This window comes from Propithecus coquereli, unplaced genomic scaffold (assembly GCF_000956105.1).
Source record: "Propithecus coquereli isolate 6110/MARCELLA unplaced genomic scaffold, Pcoq_1.0 Scaffold35, whole genome shotgun sequence".
Taxonomy (NCBI): domain Eukaryota; kingdom Metazoa; phylum Chordata; class Mammalia; order Primates; family Indriidae; genus Propithecus; species Propithecus coquereli.
The window spans coordinates 6,652,772-6,674,311 of NW_012149174.1; the positions used below are offsets into that span (position 1 = coordinate 6,652,772).

At 49.2% G+C, this 21,540-nt stretch overlaps 1 protein-coding gene across 4 annotated transcripts in view; it reads right to left on the bottom strand.

Annotated features, from left to right (window-relative positions):
• Positions 1 to 21,540, bottom strand: part of TOX2 (TOX high mobility group box family member 2) — a 135,059-nt gene that overhangs the window by 13,833 nt on the left and 99,686 nt on the right. Inside the window, exon 1 of one of the 4 annotated variants that reach the window (XM_012651166.1) lies at positions 8,349 to 8,573. The exons of the other annotated variants lie outside the window; for them this stretch is intronic. Coding sequence (XP_012506620.1) covers positions 8,349 to 8,513 — 165 coding nt within the window. The 5' untranslated portion in view covers positions 8,514 to 8,573. Of the gene's footprint in view, positions 1 to 8,348; positions 8,574 to 21,540 lie in introns of those variants that run through there. 4 annotated transcript variants of the gene reach the window in all.

The following is a 21,540-nucleotide window of genomic DNA, read 5'->3' on the forward strand; positions in this document are numbered from 1 at the left end:
GCTAATTTTTTCTATATATTTTTAGTTGTCCGATTAATTTCTTTCTATTTTTAGTAGAGACCGGGTCTCGCTCTTGCTCAGGTTGGTTTCGAACTCCTGAGCTCAAACAATCTGCCCGCCTTGGCCTCCCAGAGAGCTAGGATTACAGGCGTGAGCTACTGCGCCCGGCCCATCAGCTATTCTTGACTCAGTAATTCCATATCTTGCCAACACTTGATCATGATAGATTTTTGAATTTTTGCAAACGTGCTAAGTGTGAAATGCTCTCGAAGTTATTTTAATTCACACCGTTCTGATTCCTGGTGGGGTTGGACACCTTTTCTCAAGTCGACTGGGCCGTTTGGGTTTCTGCTTATACTGCTGTTTAGAATATAAACTAGTAAGTGGGACTCTCCAGGAAAATAATCTGACAATACCCAGTACATTGAAGACGCATACGTCCTACAACCCGGCAAGTCTACTCCACGTGTTTACTGTATTTCTATTTTTAGTAGAGACGGGGTCTCGCTCTTGCTCAGGCTTATCTCGAACTCCTGAGCTCAAACAATCTGCCCGCCTCGGCCTCCCAGAATGCTAGGATTACAGGCGTGAGCCACCGCGCCTGGTCTAAAATGTCTTTTTAATCTCTTTTTTTGTCTTAAATTCAATGGAATCTGCTATTAGTAGTGCTGTCACTGCAATACTAATTGTTTGAGGGCGTCTTCATTTCTGAGAAGCCGTCTTTCTTACATATCTCTTAGTTTTTATTTTGTAGTGTTACCTTTGTCAAATTTTTGGTGTTTTGTTATGGTGTTTAGAAAATGAAGATTTTCTAAAAGAAAATTGCTTTCTTCTTCATGCCCTAGAACAATATAAATAAAATAGAAATTCTTTCCTTACAGAAATGAAAGAGTTTAGACCTAAAACCACCTGAGGCCCAGTGCTTGCTGTTTTCATAGTATTTTCCAAGGCTAATAGTTTTATTTTAGTTTCCATTTTCTCTTGAGTCAGTTTTGGTTAAAAAAAAATATGTATAATATAAATATATTTAAAATTATCCATCTTATCCAGATATTAATACTTAATAGCATATAACTGAAATATATTTTCAATACACTCTATGGTTTTTATAGTTAAATTTCCATTTAACATTGTAATACTGTGAATACATGTTGCCTTTTAAAATGTTCTTTTTCAGGAGTTTATATATTTTAACTGTCTATCCAAAGAACCAGTTCTTATATTTAAAAAAATTCAATTTGACAACTTTTATGAGCATTAATTAAATTTCTCTTTCTTCTCTATTAATGTTGACCTCAGGTATCATATATCGCTTTTTATCTAGCTTTCAAACTATTTATTTTCACATTTTTTGTTTTAGTAATAGAATCACCTAGGGCAGGTGTTCAAACAAGAGCCATTTTCCCACACAGGGGGCATTTGTCTGAAGACGTTTTGGGTTCTGACAACTGGGGGAAGGGGTGCTATTGGCATCTAGTGGGTAGCGGCCAGGGACGCCCCCCACCCCTCGTCCCCGCGACAAAGTATTATCTATCCTAAAATGTCAACAGTGCTGAGGTTGAGAAAGCCTGCTCTCTATATAACCATGATTTTTCCCCTAAAGAGAATTTTAGCTGCATCATATAAATATTTTAAAAATATTCTGCACTTAAGATTTGACTTTCTTTGTTATTTTAAAGTTATTTGGAAGAATGTGTTCATTTAGTGTGTTCATTAATTTGTTATTGTGAGGAGAGAATGTGACTCCTAGAATTTTATCTTTTTGGAATGTATTGAGGTTTTCGCTACAGCTTAGGATGTGATCAGTTTTTATAAAATTTTTGTGTACATCTGAAATAATATTTACTCCGTACCATACAAATTTCTCTATAGGTCTGTTCAAGAAACAGTTTTGACAACTTAAGCTGTGAAATCTCAAGAAAAATGAGTTCAAGCCTGCCATTCCTGTTGTGCTCCCCTTAGTTTGGCTATAAAATTTAAATAGGTTTTCTTCCTTACATTCATTCCTGACATAAAGTTAAATGTCCCAGAATGCTATATCTTCATTGTGGCTTTTCTTGTTCCTAAAAAAAAAATAAGCATCTTTGCCTTAATTAATATTTCTGTATTAAATCCTACTTTATCTTCTATCCTTATCACTTCAATTTTTCCACTGTTTTAGTTTTGTCCTGCATCATTTTAAGTGTAAACAGCAGATAGGTAGATTTTGGTTTCTAACCCCGTTCTTAATATATTATGGTGCATATTTTTTATTATACATTAATCATAAAGAGATCTAAGGAACAGACTTAAAGTGAACTGTTTTAAAGGATAGAAGATTTTAAAATCTGTTCTCTAAACATCCCTCTCTTCCCTCCCCGCATGCACACACTCGTCCTTCCCTAAGTCTTTTTTTTTTTTTTTTTTTTGAGACAGAGTCTCACTGTGTTGCCGGGGCTAGAGTGCCATGGCATCAGCCTAGCTCACAGCAACCTCAAACTCCTGGGCTCAAACAATCCTTCTGCCTCAGCCTCCCGAGTAGCTGGGACTACAGGCATGCGCCACCAAGCCCGGCTAATTTTTTCTATATATTTTTAGTTGTCCGATTAATTTCTTTCTATTTTTAGTAGAGACCGGGTCTCGCTCTTGCTCAGGTTGGTTTCGAACTCCTGAGCTCAAACAATCCACCCGCCTTGGCCTCCCAGAGAGCTAGGATTACAGGCGTGAGCTACTGCGCCCGGCCCATCAGCTATTCTTGACTCAGTAATTCCATATCTTGCCAACACTTGATCATGATAGATTTTTGAATTTTTGCAAACGTGCTAAGTGTGAAATGCTCTCGAAGTTATTTTAATTCACACCGTTCTGATTCCTGGTGGGGTTGGACACCTTTTCTCAAGTCGACTGGGCCGTTTGGGTTTCTGCTTATACTGCTGTTTAGAATATAAACTAGTAAGTGGGACTCTCCAGGAAAATAATCTGACAATACCCAGTACATTGAAGACGCATACGTCCTACAACCCGGCAAGTCTACTCCACGTGTTTACTGTAAAGAACTTGCCCATGTGCACAAGAAAGCATACACACTGCAGGAAAAATGGTGAAAGACTTCGAAATGGACAAATGAGTGTCCTCTTAATGGACTGCTAGGTATTGTCTAGTGGATCTCCAGGGTTATCTGAGTTTATAGGAGTGTGTGCCTTTGTCCTGGGGCTATTTTATAACTTTGTAAGCTGTAGAAAGACGATATTAAGGCAACTGTTTCTTTTCATCGTTCAAAAATTTAAATTGGCCGGGCTCAGTGGTTCACGCCAGCTATTCAGAAGGCTGAGGTGGGAGGACTGATTGAGCCCAGGAGTTTGAGGTTGCAGTGAGCTATGGTGATGCCAGTGCACTCCGGCCCAGGCAACAGAGTGAGGCCCTGTCTCAAAAAAAAAAAAAAAAATTAAATTGTGAGAAAATACATATAACAAAATTTAGCATCTTAACCATTTTTAAGTGTACAGTTTAGTGGCATTAAGTACATTAACATTGTTGTGCTACCAACCAACAGAATTCCACAGAATTTTTTTCATTTTGGAAAACTGATACTCTGTACCTATTAAATAATAACTCCCCATTCCTCCCTCCCCCAAGTCCCTGGAAACCAGTATTCTACTTTTGTCTCTATGAATTTGACTATTTAGATACCTCATATAAGTGCAATCATACAGTATTTGTTCTTTGGTGATTGGCTTATTTCACTTAGCATAATGTCTTTTAGGTTCATCCATGTTGTAGCATGGATCATAACTTCCTTCCCTTTCCAAAGCTGAACAATATGCCGTTGCATGTAAAGTATCACGTGTGTTTATCCGTCCATCTGCTGATTGACAGACACTTAGGTTGCTTCCACCTTTGGGGTATTGTGAATAATGCTGCGATGAACATGGATGTACAAATAACATCTCTTGGAGACCCTGCTTTTAATTCTTTTGAGTATATACCCAGAGTTGGAATCGCTGTGTCATATGGTCATTCTATTTTTAATTTTTGAGAAACCCCCATACTGTTTTCCATAGGCGCTGCTCCATTTTACATTTTCACCAACAGCACATAAGGGTTCTATTAATAGTTCCAGTTTTTCCGTATCCTGTCACCACATCTCTCTCCCTCTCTCTCAGCCATCCTAATGAGCGTGAGGTGGAATGGAACTCACTCTTATCCATAAAAATGCAAAACACATTTTGTCTGGTAGGGATATAATCGTCCCCACCCTGTAGAAAAGATGATTCCAAACATCGTATCCTCTTGCTCTACAGATATTAACCAGTTTTTGCTTTATTAAGAAATTCATTTCAGCATCCCGATTGCCTACATATGTGTCTACTCTTCAGCTTCTCCTTTGAACCTATTTAATATCTCACTGGCTTCCTTATTAATAACGAGTTAAGTCTTTGACACGTTTTCATTTTTACATTTGTATGAGAGTTACGGTGTCACCTTTCGAAAATTACACATTACAACAAAGATGATCCTTACAGCAGTTTTTTAATTCCAAGAAAAACTGGAAATAATCTAAATATTCCTCAGTTGGGAAATGGCAAAAATCTGTGGTATGTTTACATAGCAGAATTCCGTACAGCGTTAATGGGAACGACCTAGAGCCACGCCTACCAACGCGAATGGACTCAAACACAATGAGTGAAAAATCTCAGATGGACGCACACAGCATAATACCTTTACAGGCAGGTTTAAAACACAAAACATTACTATCAAGTGCTTAAGGACATAGAAAAATGTATCTGTAATATTTATTTCTTCAAAAGCGGATTCAAAGCAAACAATAATAAGAACACCAACATGGGCTCTTCAAAGCATAGTGTTGGACTTGAATGTGATGGGTTCTGGGAGGTCTGGGATGAGGGGAAATGGCTGGCACCCACGTGACTTAATTGGCCACGTTAGGTACCATGAAGTGTCTGAAATAAGGTAAACCAGATCCCCTCATCTCCAACCCGGGCTCCAGATGCCTACGTTCAGCTGCCTAACTGACATCTTCACTTGGATGCCCCACAAGCATGTCAGACTTCACATGTTGCAAATGGAGATCTTCATTCTCCTTAACTTTGTTCCTTCCCCAGTTTTTTATTTTATTTTATTTTATTACCAAAATAGTACACGGCACCATCTTTCTTGCAGTTGCCCAAACCACAAACCTGGGCACCAGCCTCGACTGCTCCTCTTCCCTCACCACCCCAGGCCTGTGCAGACACACCACAGCTGGCTCCACCTCCGAGATAAATTCCAAACCTCTTGCATTCCTCCCCCTCCCACACCACTGACCTGCTCTAAACTATGTAAATCAGGCCATGCTACAGCCCTGCTTGAAATTCACATCCTTTTAGAATAAAATCCAATCCAAATAATAATAACAATAATAATAATAATAATGGCTTTTTTAAACCTCTAAATAAAAAAAATTACACTGTGCAATTTTTACATGTGGGCGATAGATTTAACTTTGCTGATACGCGGTAGGTTCTTCCGAGCTCAACATTTTCTACTTTCTTCAGATAAGAGATAGTTTCCACAATTATTTATTTCATTATTGCCTTTTTTCTAAAATCCCTATTAAACACATATTGTATCATCAGGATATTTTATATGTTCAGGCATGATTTTGAGCTTTTCAACATTCTTGGCATGTGGGGAGAAAATGTTGCGCTGATCGTTTTTGCTTATTTGGTTGTCGGCAGCGTTGCTTGCTGCTTTCACTGAATTTTTAAATCCAATGATCACGTATTTTATCTGAAAGCAATCTTTCCCGATTTCAAATTTTTCTCATCACATGAATACACTATATAATTGAAGTTTTTTTAAGTATGAGTCTTTCCCATTTTTAAGAGTAGGATCCACAGAATGCACCTTCAGAACTACAGACTTCCTACAGCTGGCCAGTGACTTTCCTGTATATTCCTGATACCCAGATTAGGGCCTTTATGCAGCAATAGCGAAGTCTCACTGGACCTACTGAAAAATTAAAGCCACAACGGCAGAACTGGATGGGATCTGGGAAGGATGTCAAATTCTCCACGGAGGAGCTTTTCTCCTGCTGTAGTTACGAATATACGCTCAGTAAACTAGTGTCAGGCCTTTCGTGAATGTCTGCTTTGTGACGGACATAGTGCTGAGCTCTGGGGACAAGACAGCCCCCTCCCCAACTGCCCTTCAGTCCCACAGTCCATTAGGGAGACAGATCTGCATAAAGACAACATATGACTGATTAGTAACCGATGCAAACCAATGAAACATGGGTACAGCCACTAAGCATCCCAGATTTTCTAGGGCATCTAGAAAACTTTGTCTTAATGGTCCCAAAGTGAAAAATAAGCCCCCCATTTGAGGCCTGCTATTGGAGGGTGCTCACTGTAGTAGATGCTGTCAGCGTCAGACCTGATGACACCCCCCACCGCCCCACAGAAGGCCACCCCCTTGCTCGGTGGGGCAGCTGTGCTCTAGCAAAGTCTCCAGCTGTGGCCACATCCTCGCCCAGCCCTTTCCCCTGTGTGCTCTGATTCCTGTGGCCCCTTCTCTGGAGGGCCCTCCCTCAACAAACAACCTTCACAAGAGCCCCCATCCCAGCCTCTGCTTCCAGGGAGCCTCACCCTCTGTCCTCTGTCGCTTCAGCTCTGGTCCCCTCTCTGCCCGCTGCATGTCGTCAGCATCAAATCCTGCTCCCGTCTCTCCCGTCTTTAAATAAAAGCCTCTCTTAGCTCCAGGTCTCCTAAAAACTTCTGTCCCCACTCCTTCCTCTCCATGCAGCCACCTGCACAGAGAACTGTCTCTCCTCATTGTCACTAGGGCCTCTCCTCCCATCAGGGACTCACCTGGCGTCTGTCCTCGTTACTATCTATACTGCTAGAAGCATCTTCATCGCCCTCACCACCGTCCTCATCAGGGGGAGGAGAAATTTTTATAAAGCACTTAATAAGTGCCAGACATGGGGCTACGCACGTCCACATAGGACTCATTTAATTACCACGACGAGTATAGGGGATGGAATAATCACCCCGGGTGGAGGAAGCCAAGGCTCAGAGAGGTTCAGAGACTTGCCTGTGATCACACAGCTGCCGAAGGTGGAGCCGAGTTTCTCCAAAGGATCACGCTTTTCCCCTAAGTTACGACGCCTTCCCCAAGACACTCCTCAGTCCTCGACTCCTGGGACTGTGGCTTCCGCTCACGGCCCCCTTCCCTCTGTCCAGGGCCTGGCGCTTGGCTGTCGGGCCGCTTCTTGAGCCAGCCCCTCTTGGTCTTCAGCCCACTCCTTAAAGGCCGGCATTCCTCTGCCTGCCTGACCTTCCCTCCTCGCTTACACTCCCCTGGGTAAGTCCGTGGCCCCTGCACGGATCCCTACAAACGGAGTGTCCCCTGGTGATGACTCCAAATTCCCACATCCCACCTGAGAAAGTGCTCTGCTTAAAGCCAACGTTGGCTTTTAGAAGAAAAAAGGTGAGCTCACAGGACGGGTACACAGAAGTGTCCATCCCTCCGGGAATTCTGGAACACTCTATTAGCTCACAAGACCCCTATCTACCACCATCAGAATTCACACTCCTCTGCCCCCCCACGCTTAGCAAGCATCACCTTTTGTCCTCGTCAGCTAAGCAGGTGCGGTGGGGCCCCCCCTTCTGCCCTTGGCCTCCCCTGGGGCTCCCTCCACAGGGTTATCGTGGGTGTGGATGGTTTCCTGGCTCACTGCCCAAGGGTGTCCTCTGGCCCAAGGTGGCCTGGAAGTCCTGAGTGACTGAGGCCCCAGGAGTGACGCTCGCCCAGCAAGGCACGGGAGTTTGTGGATAAAACCTCGGCTTCCTCTCCCCTCAGTGGGACCGTCCTGAGTTGTATCTCACACGTCTCAGAGGGTCCCCGGCAGGATCACATTCCCGTTGTCCAAAGTGGTGACAACCGTAGACCCACCTTTATGGACTTTCTTTCCTTCCGCTCACTTCCCTTCTTCCCTCGAAGGCTCCTTGGGTTCACGCCCTAAACAAACTCTTGCACCAAACCTTTGTGTCCCGCTCTGCTTTCAAGGGGATCCCAAACTGTGCCACCAGCACCACGCCCCCAGCCTCCAGTGTGGCCTCCTGAGCCCAAGTGCCATGCTGGCCACCAGAGGGACCCTTCTGGGCTGTAAATGTCTCCTCCCTGCTGAGCACCTTTCAGCAGCTCCCCTGGGCCACTGAGCAAAACCTTGTAAAACGCTCCGCAAAGTTCCACACGATCTCTCTCCTCCTGACTTCTCCAGCCCCTACCCGGAGCTCTCTGGGGACATGTGGGCTTCTCTCTAGATTGGGGACCTGCCCTCTGTGTCATCTTCCTTCCAAGCTTACCTGAAACGTCACCTCCTCTGAGAAGCCCTCCCTGCTGTCACTCTCCCACTCCATCCTCCGGCCTCCCCCTCTTCCCAAGCCTCTCCTGGGGCTCCCCGCAGCGCGTGCAGCACCTGCCCATGTGCGGAGACACCTGCCTCCCGCTCTGCGCGGAGGGCCTGGCATGCAGCCAGCTCTCGGGCGGTGTCTGGGAACCACATGGAGCGAGCCTCCTGCTTCCCTCCTGGAAACATATGGCCACGCTCGAGAGCCACATCTGCACCCTCTCCGGGAAGGACGAGACAGAGGAAACAGTAACAAGGCGGCCTTGTGAACGTAATTAGGTTCGCAGGGCTTAATAGATTCTCAGGGCTGCGGGAACACAAAGGCGTTTTTCACAAATTCCCCATTTGCAATCTCTACGGAGAGCAGCCTTGTGTGCTGAGAACCCCACACGGCGGGGAGGGAATAAAAAAATCACACCTTCCCCCTCCCTCCTTCTGCCAACGCACAGAGCTAACACCCCACACCCTGTCCTACTTCCTTGGAGACCAGCACAAGGTGTCATTAAACACAGCCTCATGCTCTGCCCAGGGAATTGGAATGTTTTTTTCTTTTTCTCTTTTTCCACAGTGAAAAATTTTAATTCAATTTAATTTTTTATTGACAAATTATAGTTGCCTATGTTGATGGGGTCCAGTGTGATGTTTTGATGTATGCGTATGACGTGGAACACTTTTTTTCTGGTGGCAACAGAGGAGCCACCCAGTTCTGTTCTTTCATTTAAGCCCCTGCCTCAATTTGAGAGGGTCCAGAAATTTCTCCCTAATTTCTGCACTCAGACCCCATAGGAAGATTAACAAGCCACTGACCAGCATTTTACAATCTCTTCTACAGTGTGAGAGTAGCCCTTTCCAACAGATACCAACATCCTTGTTTACAGAGGATGGTAACAAGAGTAATAATGTTAGTTAGTAATACTTAATATTATATTTAGGGAGTGCTCACTATGTGCCAGGCACTGTGCTAGGACCTTTGCAAACACATCTCTGATATAAGCACTCTTATCACCCCCATTTTATGATAGACACTAAAACTCAGAGAGGTTAAGTGACTTTCCCAAAGTCATACAGCTGGGAAGGGGGAAAGCCAGAATTCTGCCTATCTGCTGAGTCTGAGATCTTTTCACTGCCCCCGTACAGATCTTCGTGGCTCTAACAGGGGTAAAGGGCTCTGAGAATGGGTAATGACCCTGCCATCACCGAGCAGCTGTGAGGACCAAATGAAAAGATAACTTCGTGCAGAGCCAGGCACGCAGTGGATGTGCCACACGAGAACCTTTCCTTCCCCTCTTCCCCTCATGAACTTGCTCAAGGTGTGAACTGAGCTAAGAAGAGTTTAGAAACAATAGAAGGTTCTGAAATACAAGAGGAGAGGGACACCAAGAGGGAGGTGCCCATGATACCAAAAATAACAGCACAGAGCCTGGCATAGGCTGGCGCTTCACAAATATGTGTCATATCTGTCAGATCAGGAGTTGGCAAACTTCTGTAAAGGGTCAGATAGTACATACTGCAGGCTTTGCGGGCCAGATGGTCTCTGGAGTAACTGCCCAACTCTGCTGCGTTAGCACGAAAGCAGCCACAGACGATAATGCAAATGAATGGGTGTGGCTGTGTTCTAATAAAACTTTATTTACAAAACAAGGCGGAGGGCCTTGGCCCATGCCCATAGACTGCCAACCCTTGTGTTTGTCCAGTAGCGTTAAGTAGACGGGAATAATGGCAGAAGTCCCATCCTTTATTTGGCAGGTAGCATTTGCCAGGCACTGCCCTGACCACATTTACTTCTTACCCAGTCGTGGGGAAAGGTGTGTTTGCCGTCGGCACTTTACAGATGAGGGAGCTGAGGCTCAGAGAGGGAAGTCATGTGCCCAAGGTCATTTGGTTGCAGGGATAGAGCTGGGATTCGCATCAAGGTCTGTGTGTTTCCCTGGCCTATGTCCTTGGCCCTACGCCGTCGCCCCACCCTCCTGCCCAGCACGGTCTTGGCAGCTCCGTGTGCTCTCGCTCGGCTAAGCCCTGCCCTGGCCACCAGTGTGGCTGCACTGAGGCTTGGAGGTCGGCAGGGATGGACAGCGAGGGGCCTGAGAGCCAGGCTGGGGAGCTTCGCCAGGCCAATGGGGATCCATCAAAGGGATTTCAGCAGGGGAGAGATGTGTCCAGGACGGCCCCGTGGAAAGACCATCGGGCTGCATGCGGATGATGCAGCCAGGACCGGAGGCCACAGTAGCTGCCCAGGAGAGGGGACTGTGGGGGGTCAGTAGCCAAGTCCACTGATTGGGTCTGAGAGGCACTGAGGAAGATTGACAGGTGGCAGGGATGTGGGGGGTGAATAGTGGCCAAGGGTTAAGCAAGACTCTTGGGATGAACAGTGACAAGGGGTGGGCATTGCAGTTCTCTGAGGTGGAGACATAGGAGGAGGCGCAGGACTGGGGAGGGGAAGGTGATGAGCACAGGCTGAGATGTGCTGAGCTTGGGGACCCATGGAGTGTCTACGGAAGTTAACACATTCACGGGTTCTGGGGACTGGGGTGTAGACACCTTTGGGGGGCAATTTTTGAGCCTACCACACTTGGATCAGTGATGCGAGAAGTCAAAGCTCCTGCATGCCAGTCCTGAAGGAAGAAGAAAAGGTCACAGGTCTGGGGGCCAGCCTAGAAGTCTAGACTCCATGGAGAAGCCCGGACTAGTGACAAAGACCTGAAAGTTGGCCACTGCCCTCCGACTGAGCTTCCGTTGTTTCCTTGAGCCTCTTTCTCACATCCTCTGTGGACCTCTGCCTTGAGCTGCCCTCATCACAACTACTTCTGCAGCCACTTCACTCTCTAGTCCTCCTGAGTCCCCAAGCCTGCTCCTGGTACTCATTCATTCATTCATTCATTCAACAAACATTCCATGATGGCTGCTATGTCCGAGACCCTGGGCTAGATGCAGGAGACAAAGAGCAAACTAGGAACACCCCTATCTAGAGGGCACAGTCTGGTGCAAGAGGCAGGGATGCACCCAGAATTTTAACCAGGACAGCAGCCCAGGTGTGCCTGGGGGCCTGTGGGCTGCCAGAGAAGAGGCCCCTCCAATGCCCAGAGAGCCAGAAAGCCTTTCCACAGGAAACAACTCTGAGCTGACTCCTGAAGGGGAAGTTTGCAGAAGACACAGAGGGTATGGAGGGTGTACCCAGGAACAAGAATAGCATATGCAAAGGCACCGGGGCATCAAGTGGCATGATGAGCTTGGCACGCTGCCCATAGCCTGGCAAAGCTGGAGTATTGGGAAGGGTGGGAATGAGGATAAAGGGGTATCCAGAGGCTGGGACTTGGAGGAAGGGACGATGCCTGTAGGTGCTAAGGGATGACCACAGGCCACAGGTCTGTGCACTGATAGCCGACTGGAAGTCCAACAGTCTGTAGCGAATGCAGATTTCCCCAGGGAAAGCTAGCACATCTCCATACTCTGAGAAGGTGGCAGAGACTCTGTGGATTAGTTTCCTATTGCTGTCATAACAAACTAAACTTAGTGCTTTCAAATAACACAAATTCATTCTCTTACAATTTCAGAGGTCAGAAGTCCCAAATCAGTTTCACTGGGCTAAGTCAAGGAGTTGGCAGGGCTAGTTTGCCCTGGAGACTCCAGTGGACAATCTGTTCCCGTAGTTTTTTTTTCAGGGTGAATGCTGCCCTCATTCCTTGGCTTGTGGCCCCACATCCTTCTCTCTGCTTCCATGGTCTCATCAGCTGCTCTATGTGTTGGACCTTCCTACCTCCCTGTTCTAAGGACTATTAAAATTTCACCATTGGGCTCACCCAAATGATCCAGAATAATCTCTCCATCTTAGCATCTTTAACTTAATCACATCTGCAAAGTCTAAAAGGTAAGACAACCACAGGTCCCAAGGATTAGGACATGGACATCAGGGTGGGGGAGACATTATTCAGCTAACTGCACCCAGAATCAACGACGTGGAAAGTCACAATCAAAGCTCCCCTGTGCCAACCTTCCCAGGGGCACACTGCTCTCTGAGATGTCCTCAGGCTTGAAGAATCGAATAATTAAAAATTATCTCCTTTTAGGAAACAAATTCCAGCACAAAAGAGAAGAAAAGAAAGCCAATAGGAAGGCTTCCCCCCCGTGACTGCCCCACCTGCAAAAGCCTCGTCAGTAAGTACTTATAATAAACTTCCATGCTTGGCGGGAGATCCTTCGCACGCTGACAAAATTCCTCCTGAAATTTAGATGTCTTGTTCAGAGTAATAGCTGTAGCGCACAGGTGCCCAGCTGCTGTTGTAAAATCAGTAAGCATTTAATTGAAACAAACGACTATAATAATAGTGCATTATCCCTGCAGGCCGAGCGCCATCACAGTTTTAATTATTGAGTTAAGAGTCAGACTAATTTATCCTTTAAAGCAACAGCCGCATTCCTGGTGATACTGATCATCCTGTTACGAATATGAAGGTACCGGCAGGGAAGGATATAAATGAAAAGCAATTTGCCCCCTTTGGGGTTGGTTTCGTCTCTGAAGAAAGGTTTGCAAACACAGGTCGCTGAGCCCCTGGGTCTGGGATTACCCAGCTAGGGGTGTGAGAGTTCTGTTCAGGTTGGGGTGGGGGCTGTAGTCCCTGCGCTTCGTTCTGGGATGCTCAGAGCCTGTGCTAGCCCCCTGCTTCATTCCAAGTAAGAGCCGACGCCCTTACTAAGCTACAAGTCCGGACAACAACCCGACCACCACCACCTGGGACCTCTCCAGCCCCCTCCCCTACAGCTGCCCCCCACGCACCCCTCTCCAGCATGCACACCTCCCTGCTGTTCCTTCAACCCTCCGGCAGGCTCCCACTCTTCTAGTTCAGTGCATTTTCCCCCCAGAGGACATTTGACATTATATGGAGATAAATTTTCGTTGTTACGACTGGAGGATGCACCTGGCATCTCAGGGGTAGAGGCCAGGGAAAGCTGCTAAACATCTTATGATGGCGGGACAGCCCCCACATTCAAGAATGATCCAGCCCAAATGTCAACAGAGCTGAGACTGGAAAACCCCGGTAGGTGAGCTACTGCCTCTGCAGGCAATGTTCTTCCCCCACCTGGGGGTGGGGATACTCGCCCTGCTTCCTCCCTCACCTCCTGCAAGACTTTGTTCCAATCTCACCTTTCCCAAAAGGCCTTCCCGGACCTCCGACCTAACACTGCAAGCTGCTCCCCCGCCAGCATCCCCAACCCCTTCGTGCCCCTGTTCTTTTTCTTTCTTCCAAAGCACTTAGCACCTGCTAACTCACTGTATGATCTATTTATTAGTTTGTTGTTTGTTATCTTGCTCTCCCTGCTAGACATCAGTTCCCCGTGGGCAAAAATCTTTGCTTTGTTCACTGATGTAATTCCAGCACCTAGAACAGTGCCTGACGGCTATTGGTGTTCAATGAATGTTTGTTGAATGAGTTATCCGTTCAGCCTCCTCCTCTCTTCACCTCCCAGGTCCACTCGGCCTCCAAATCACCTCCTCGTGATCGCCCCAGTCCACCGCTTCTTGCCAAGATTCAGAGCCATTTTGTTTTCCTGGACAATGAAGTGTCTCTTAATGGGCTGCCCGGCCAGTTCCCCAGCAAGTGTTTTGGGTAACTCCCACGTGCCGCACAGTACATATTCTGTTGGTTCCTTGTGGGCAAAACCCTGTGGCCTGTGGATCGTCACAGCCCCAGGGCCCACAGGGTGCCAGCCCATGAGCCACATACCTGGGGACACAAACACGCAGGCACAGGCCTTGCCATTCAGGAAGGGCCAGTGGGACAGACAGACGTGAGCTGACCATGTCAATACGGCACTCACCCTCTCAGCAAATACCACAGGTCCTTGTGACACAAAGTATCCTGTCCCTTCCAGTGAAGAGGGGAAGGTGGCATGGCATGGAAGCCCTGTTCAGGCACCGTGTAGCATTAATACTATTTTGTGCTACCAAGGAGCAGCCACCGAACACAGAGGCGCTATCACAGCGGACTCAGCGGGCCCTGGAGGAGCCAGCACCATCCCCCCGCCCATTCGCCCACCGCCCTCCTCTCGCCCCGTCTGGCCACTTGCTCTGGGGTGAAGGCGCCGCTGACTGCGGGCATCTCCCCAGTCTCGGTGCATTTTGCCCTTGTCCCCATAATTCAGCAGCAAAAAGGTGTCCTTACACCCCCTTCCATCAGGCAGCCTTCCCAGTTCTTACCGAGGGTTTTTTAGTAAGAATTTAACAAAATTTTTTAACTGTGCAGGTATAGGCGCTGGAATCATCACTGTTTTCTATAAGTGATCTGGTTACAAAGTTGTGCATAGACTTTGAGTGGTTTGCCCCAGCTCTATTTTTTTCCTGTAAACTCTTATTTTTAGGATTTCGTAGGTTTTCCAGGAATGTATCTGTCGCGTTACAGCAGATGCGTCTATATTTATTAAGCATGTGCTACGTGCCAGACACTGTGCCGTGCATGGGAGATTCATGTTGACTAACACAGGTGGTCCCTACCACATGGAGCTACTTCTACACCTGAATCAATACAGTCACAGTGGTGGCGAGAGCTGAAAGGAAGCCACAGGCCACATGAGGCTGTAAGATGAGGGGTCCAGGGCAGACTGGGCATCTGGAAAGGCCCCTGTCTGGCTGGAGAGAAGGACAGTGGGAGGGGTGAGGAGGGCAGGGGAAGGAGGACAGACAGGGGCCAGGCTGGGGGGCTTGGAATGCCAGGGAAGACATTGGACTTTATCCTGAGGGTCACTGGGAACCCAGAAGGGTTTCAGGCAAAGCAGTGACTTGTATTTTAGAAAGCCAGCTTGGCTGCTAAGAGCAGGTGGCAACTCCAGGTGAGAAGTGATGTAGCCACCAACTGAGACTCAGAGGGAAAGCAAGAGATGGAAGGAGAGATGCAGGATTGGCGACTGGTCTTGGCAGGTGGTCAAGGATGACACCAGATCACCGATGGGATTCATGGGCTGTTCACCAGGGAGGAGAGACATGTCCAGCCAGGTGGGGAGAAGTGGTCAGCTGTGGACGGGCTGAGCTCTGAGACAGCATCCAAGTGGGGGGTCTCCAGGTGGGGACAGGTTGATGGCATGGTCTGGTGCTTAGGAGAGAGGATGGAGCACCGCAAGTGGCCTGGACTCCCCGTGGCACCCAGCCATGAAGATGGAGAATCAGGCACAGACAGAGAGACACGGGAGGGACCATGAAGTGGTGGCCTGAGCTGTGGAGGACACCAGTTACATGTCCCGTGGAGGGAGCAGAGAAGGGAGAGAGTTTCAGACAGAAGGGCGTGGCTGGCTGGTCTAATACAGCCAAAATTGAGTATGATAAAGACAGCAGGGCCAGGCGCGGTGGCTCACGCCTGTAATCCTAGCTCTCTGGGAGGCCGAGGTGGGAGCCAGATCTGCACTCAGACAGCTCCCCCTGGCTGAGTTCGAGACCAGCCTGAGCAAGAATGAGACCCTGTCTCTACTAAAAATAGAAAGAAATTAATCGGACAACTAAAACTATATAGAAAAAATTAGCCGGGCATGGTGGCGCATGCCTGTAGTCCCAGCTACTCGGGAGGCTGAGGCAGGAGGATCGCTTGAGCCCAGGAGTTTGAGGTTGCCGTGAGCTAGGCTGACGCCACGGCACTCACTCTAGCCCCGGGCAACAGAGTGAGACTCCGTCTCAAAAAAACAAAAAAAAAGACAGCGGGTGTCCAGTGGGTTTGACAATGTGGAGGCCACCAGTACGCCTGACCAGAGAAGTTCTAGAGCCAGGGGGAGGCAGGGGCCAAGGTGAATGGGGAGGGAGGAAACACAGACAGCCAGAGTCAATGACCCTCTCTTGGAAGCTCTGCTGGGACCACGAGGGAAAGACGGGACAGCAGGCAGCTGTCACAGGACAACTTTCTATTTAAAAGTGCAATTGTGGAGGGCAGTAATGCCACAGTCATGCCCCTTGGGGACCCTAACAGCAGAACTGCTTGGCCATAACACGGCTTTGCCATTGTTGGTCTCAAGTGATCCTTTAGCCACCCTGTGAGAAGATGCTGCCGATTCCACTTCACAGACGAGCGAATGGAGTCTCAGAGGGGCGAGGTCAGTGGCTGCCTGTCTGCAGCTCAGACAGAGCAGGGCCAGGATCCGAACCCAGGTCTGTCTGACCCCAAAGTCTGGGCTCTTTCACTACTGAGGGCAGAGGGACACTGCATGGGCTGGGCTGGCCTTACCTCATCCTCTTGCCCACAGGCGCAGGGTGCCCGAAAGAGGACGGCTGCTGTCATCACCGCGCAGGGATCCGCCCGGCACTGTCTGTCTGTTTTGACTGGTCTTTGCGACCAATCTTTCCGTGTCTGTGAGGAACCGGGTGGGAAGTGCTGGGCAAAGGCAACGACAAAGTGCCCCAAAACTGCTATGAGGAAAGCAGGCCTGGGGGGTGAGGCTGGATGTCCCCAGTCAGCTCGCTGGCCACCCGCGTGTCGCGGGCTGCTAGGACCCCGTGGGGCCCAGGAAGGGGTGAAGCGGGGGAACCAGGAGGGGCGGGTCACAAGGGATGAGGACTTGGTCCTGCAGGCACTTGGGAGCCAGGGCGGTGTGGGAGCCAGGGTGGCCCGCAGCCTTCCCTGTGCTCGGGACGGGAGCCTGGAGGTGGTTCTGGAGGCACCTGGGGCAGGATCGATGGGCAAGAGAGAGCTGAGGAGGTGCAACCAGCCGCCCTCCGTCATGGGGCAGATAACCGAAGGTGATCCATCCACGCCGTCAATCCTCTGTCTTCCTGACTTTGATCTTCAGTTTCTACTTCGAAGGGGGCCTGATGCACAGGGGCTGGAAGGATGGAAGGATTCTGGCAGGAGGCGTCAGCGTATCCAGCAGGGAGCCTTTACTCCCCCATCCGAGTGACAGGGAGGGAGCATTTCACTTCTTTACCTCTTTGCCTGTCCGTCTAGCCCACTGGTATGTAAGCTCCGTGAACTAGGGACTGGCCTCAGCCTTGTTCCCTGCTCTGGGCTTGGAAGAGTGCCTGGCACACGGTAGTGGCTAAAAGTTTGCAGAGTGAATGAATGAGTGTGTGAGTGAATCCCGAGGAAAGGAAGCTGAGAAACCCCCCATGTCTTGCTTGAGGTCTTGCAGCAGGAGCCAGCGTTTGGGACCAGAAAAAGGAGGTTATTTCCTTTCCAGCAATGGGCTCCCCATGGACAGATACCCCTTTCCTGGCATCGGCCCAGCCCCCACCCTTTTTACCAGCCCAGCCCCACCCTGGGCTGCTGTCGGGGGCTCTGCTAGACCCTTAGCACCTCCCTCTGGGAATGGGACAGCTGACACCTGCTGGCCTAGCTCCTTCCTCCTGCGCCCCACTTTTCCCTCCCCCCAGTACACTTTTCAGGACTCAGCTCACAGGCCCCTGCCTCCAGGCAGCCCTCCTGGCTCTCCCACCTAAATCAGAGTCCCCGGTGATTCCCTCACATGACACCTGTTCTGTTTTTCCATTGAACTTGCCACAACTGTAATTATATCTTCACCTGAGTGGGTGTATGATCCTGGTTGTGTGCTCTAATCATGAAGGCGGGGACTGTGGCTGGTGCTTTGCTCTGGGCCACTTCCCCAGTGTGCAGCCTCAGGCCTGGCATCCGACAGGCACTCAGTATATGCTGAGGAATGAGTGAGCCAGGGGGGCCTGGGAGCTCTAGGCCCCAGAGTGGCAGCCTCCTCGAGCCCCTGTGTGGGACTTCCCTCCCACATTCTCCCCCTCCAAGCCTTCGAGGCACGCCATGGCCAGTCCCCTGCTTCCTCTATGCCTCTCTGTGTCCTGCCCTGCACTGGTAGCCCCCAAATGGGACATTCCTGCCTCCTTGCTGTTGCTTATGCTGTTCCCTCTGCCAGCGACACCTTGCCCAGCGCTAGGCCCCTAGGGTCTGGCTGAAGTCAGTTAGTCCTTGAGACCTACAGGAACTTGGCCAGCCACTTTATCTCTCTGGGATTCCTCAATTAGGGGTGTCTAAATGGAGCAGAGATGGAGCCAGATCTGCACTCAGACAGCTCCCCCTGGCTGTCCCTGGGGGGATGGCCTGGAGTGGGAGAGACAGCAGCACAGAGCCCACCCAGTTCAGAGGCTTCTGCACCTGCCCAGGCCGCGCTGGAGGATGCCTGAGCTGGGATGGGGCCGTGGAGGAGGGAGGGTTCAGAAGGCTCGGCAGAGGGATTCCGGGCAGGTGGTGGGGCCCCCGCATGGCAGGGAAACATAAGGAGAGGGGAGGGTGATACACCCCTTCCTCCCTCATGCGGAACACTCCACATTCTGAATTGGCACGTGTGCTAATTAAAACCATCTTTCCAAAGAATTTATTATAGGCTATTCCGAGCTAATTATAAATTCTCTGTAGCTGATCCTGAGCAGTTTGCTAATGCAGTGTTGAAATCTCTTTGGCCACCCTCGTTTAAATTATTCATCAGGCCCCGCAACAGTTGTGAACTGTAATTTAAACCGTCAGCTCATGAATATTCAATTAACACAACAAACACTGGCATGTTTTACTGCCTTGCCGCTCAATATTTTGTATCCTCACCCGTGTTTACATGTTTTTATGAACTCTCGAGAAAAGCGCTGCCTATTGAAGTGCCTGGTTAAGCTGAGATTGAAACGCCAGGGAGAGGGGAGAGGGAGCGGGCAAAGCTCCAGATGTCCTTTCTGGGGAGAGTTGTGGGTGGTCAGGCTGGAGGGGCAGAGGGCGGGCTTGGTGGCCTCACCCTGAAGAAGAGGGAGGGAGCCCAGAGACGGTCAGAACTGGCCCTGAGGTCACACAGTGGATCCAAAGCACAGACAAGACTCAATCGGAGTTCTGGGGTGGTTCCCGCTGCCTAATTTGCCACAAAGTCATTGGCAAAGGGGGTCTGGGGAGATGTGGCCTCTGAGACAACGACAGGAAGGCAAAGGAAGCCAGGCAGCTGCTGTTCCCCAGCCTCTTATGGGCAATGGCCAAATACTGCCGGTTAGGTGCAGCTGTTTGAGGCAACGGATGTCTTAGAATGTGAGCTGGCTTAAAAATCAGAGTTCCCAACCCTCCATGGCCAGGAATGAGTCCCCTCTCCTCCTGTGAGCTTTGGGGTCTCCCAGCCTGTAAACAGTTTTGCAGACTCCACAAATGGCTTCTCCTTTATCCTCACCTCCTCCCTGTGAGGAAGGCTTTGTGGTGATTCCCATTGTACAGATGAGGAAACTGAGGTTGAGCGGGTGAAGAAGCTTGCCCAGGGTAGAGCTGGGGCTTGAGCTGGGGTCTTCTGACCCCAGGTTCCCTCCTGTCCTCACTGTATCAGATTACTCCTCCCCTGAGGACGCGGGTTCCATCTTGGGGTGGGGTGGGGTGGGGCTGTTACTCTTTCCTTCCAAGGAAGTTAAAAATTATTTTTTAAATCTACAAAATTCAGTGCTGACACAGGTGGGAGAACCCTGGTGTCACTGTCATTGTGAGTGGGGGTGTAACTGATGTGCCCCTTTACTGGGCAGTGTTAAGGGAGTAAGAGCAGCGACACCGGGCAGACGCACCTGGTCTGAACATGTCTGCAAAACTGACTTCACAGCTCCCTGCCCTTAGCTGCTTTATCCATGCAATGGGGTGATAATAGGGCTGATGTCATAAGAGCATTTAATGAGAATAATAATCAGAATTAAATAATCCACAAGGAAGCACCCAGCACAGTGCCTGACAAAAGTCCTCTGTACACTACGGCTGTCACGGTCATCAGCAGCAATCATCCTCATCAAAACCACTTGACAGTATGCTTCCAAATGCGCATGTCTCCCAGCCCGCTACTCATTCAAATTTTATTTTAGAAAAACGATGGAGTTGCTACTATGTATCAGGCACTGATTTCGGTGCTGGGGATACAGCAATGGCAGATCAAGTCCCCACTCTCGGGGCACCTGCTTTCCAACGAGGGAGACAGAAGCTATACCAGACATATAAATAATCATATCATATTTTAGTTGGTGGTAAGTGCCCTGGAGAAAAATAAAGCAGGGAAGATGAGTAGGAAGTGTTGGGGGGGGGATGGGGTGCAATTTCAGAAAGGGTGGCCCGAAAAGGCTTCATGGAGAAAGTGACACTTGAGTCACCTTGTAAGACACCTCGGAGGTGTAGGAACATGCTCCGCAGGTATCTGGAGGAAGAGCATTTGAGGCAGAGGGAACAGAAGTGCAAAGAAACTGAGCGTGAGGTCAGGTGTGCGCCTGGCACGTTTAAGGACCAGCGTGGAGGCCGGCGGGGCTGGAGCCCAGGAAGCAGTGGGGAGGGGGTGTGTGGGGCAGATACAGATTGTGCAGGGTTTCATGGACATGACGAGGATGCTGGCTTTTACTCTGAGGGAGATGTGAAGCCACTGGAAGGTTCTGAACCAGGTCCTCACCTGGAGCTCTCTCACTGAGAGAAACAGGAGTGTGGGATGACCTCAAGTTTTGTAGTCTGGGAAGCTGAGAGGATGGAGCTGCCAGTCGCTGAATGGGAGGGGCTGGAGGGAGCAGCAGGGCAGGGGAAGTGTCAGGACCTTGGATCTGGAGAGGGTAAGTTTGAGATGCCTGTTAGACACCCATGGAGATATCTGCGGCTGGAGATAACAATTTGGAAGTCCTCAGCACACCGAGGGTATCGAAAACCACAAGCCATATGCATCACGGAGTGCCTGGGTGTGGATAAGAAAGAGGAGAAGTCCCAGGACAGAGCCTTGGGGGCCCTTCAGTGCCTGGAGGTGAACCCCGGAGACCGAGGCAGGAGGGAGCAGGGGAAACCAGGAGGGTGTGTGTCCTGGAAGCCAAGCGCAGACAGTGCTGAGCAAGGATGAGAAAGTCATTGATTGTGTCAAAGGCTGATGACCGGGCAAGGAAGATGAGGGCTGAGAACAGACCACAGAATTTAGCAATGTGGAGGTCGTTAGAAACCGTGAGGAAGGCAGTTTCGGGGAGGGCTTAGAAGGAAACCCGAGAGAGGCTGGAAGGACAGAATTTGGGGAAAGTGAAGACAAATGATTGTTTCAAAGAGTTCTGAAGTCCCAAAGGAGACAAATATACAGATATGAAAAGATAAATCCACAAGAATGTTTATTTTAAGATTGGTTTTGTAGTGCAGGGTTTCTTAGCCTCGGCATTAACAATATTTGGGGCCAGATTATTTTGGCTGGGGAGGCTGTGC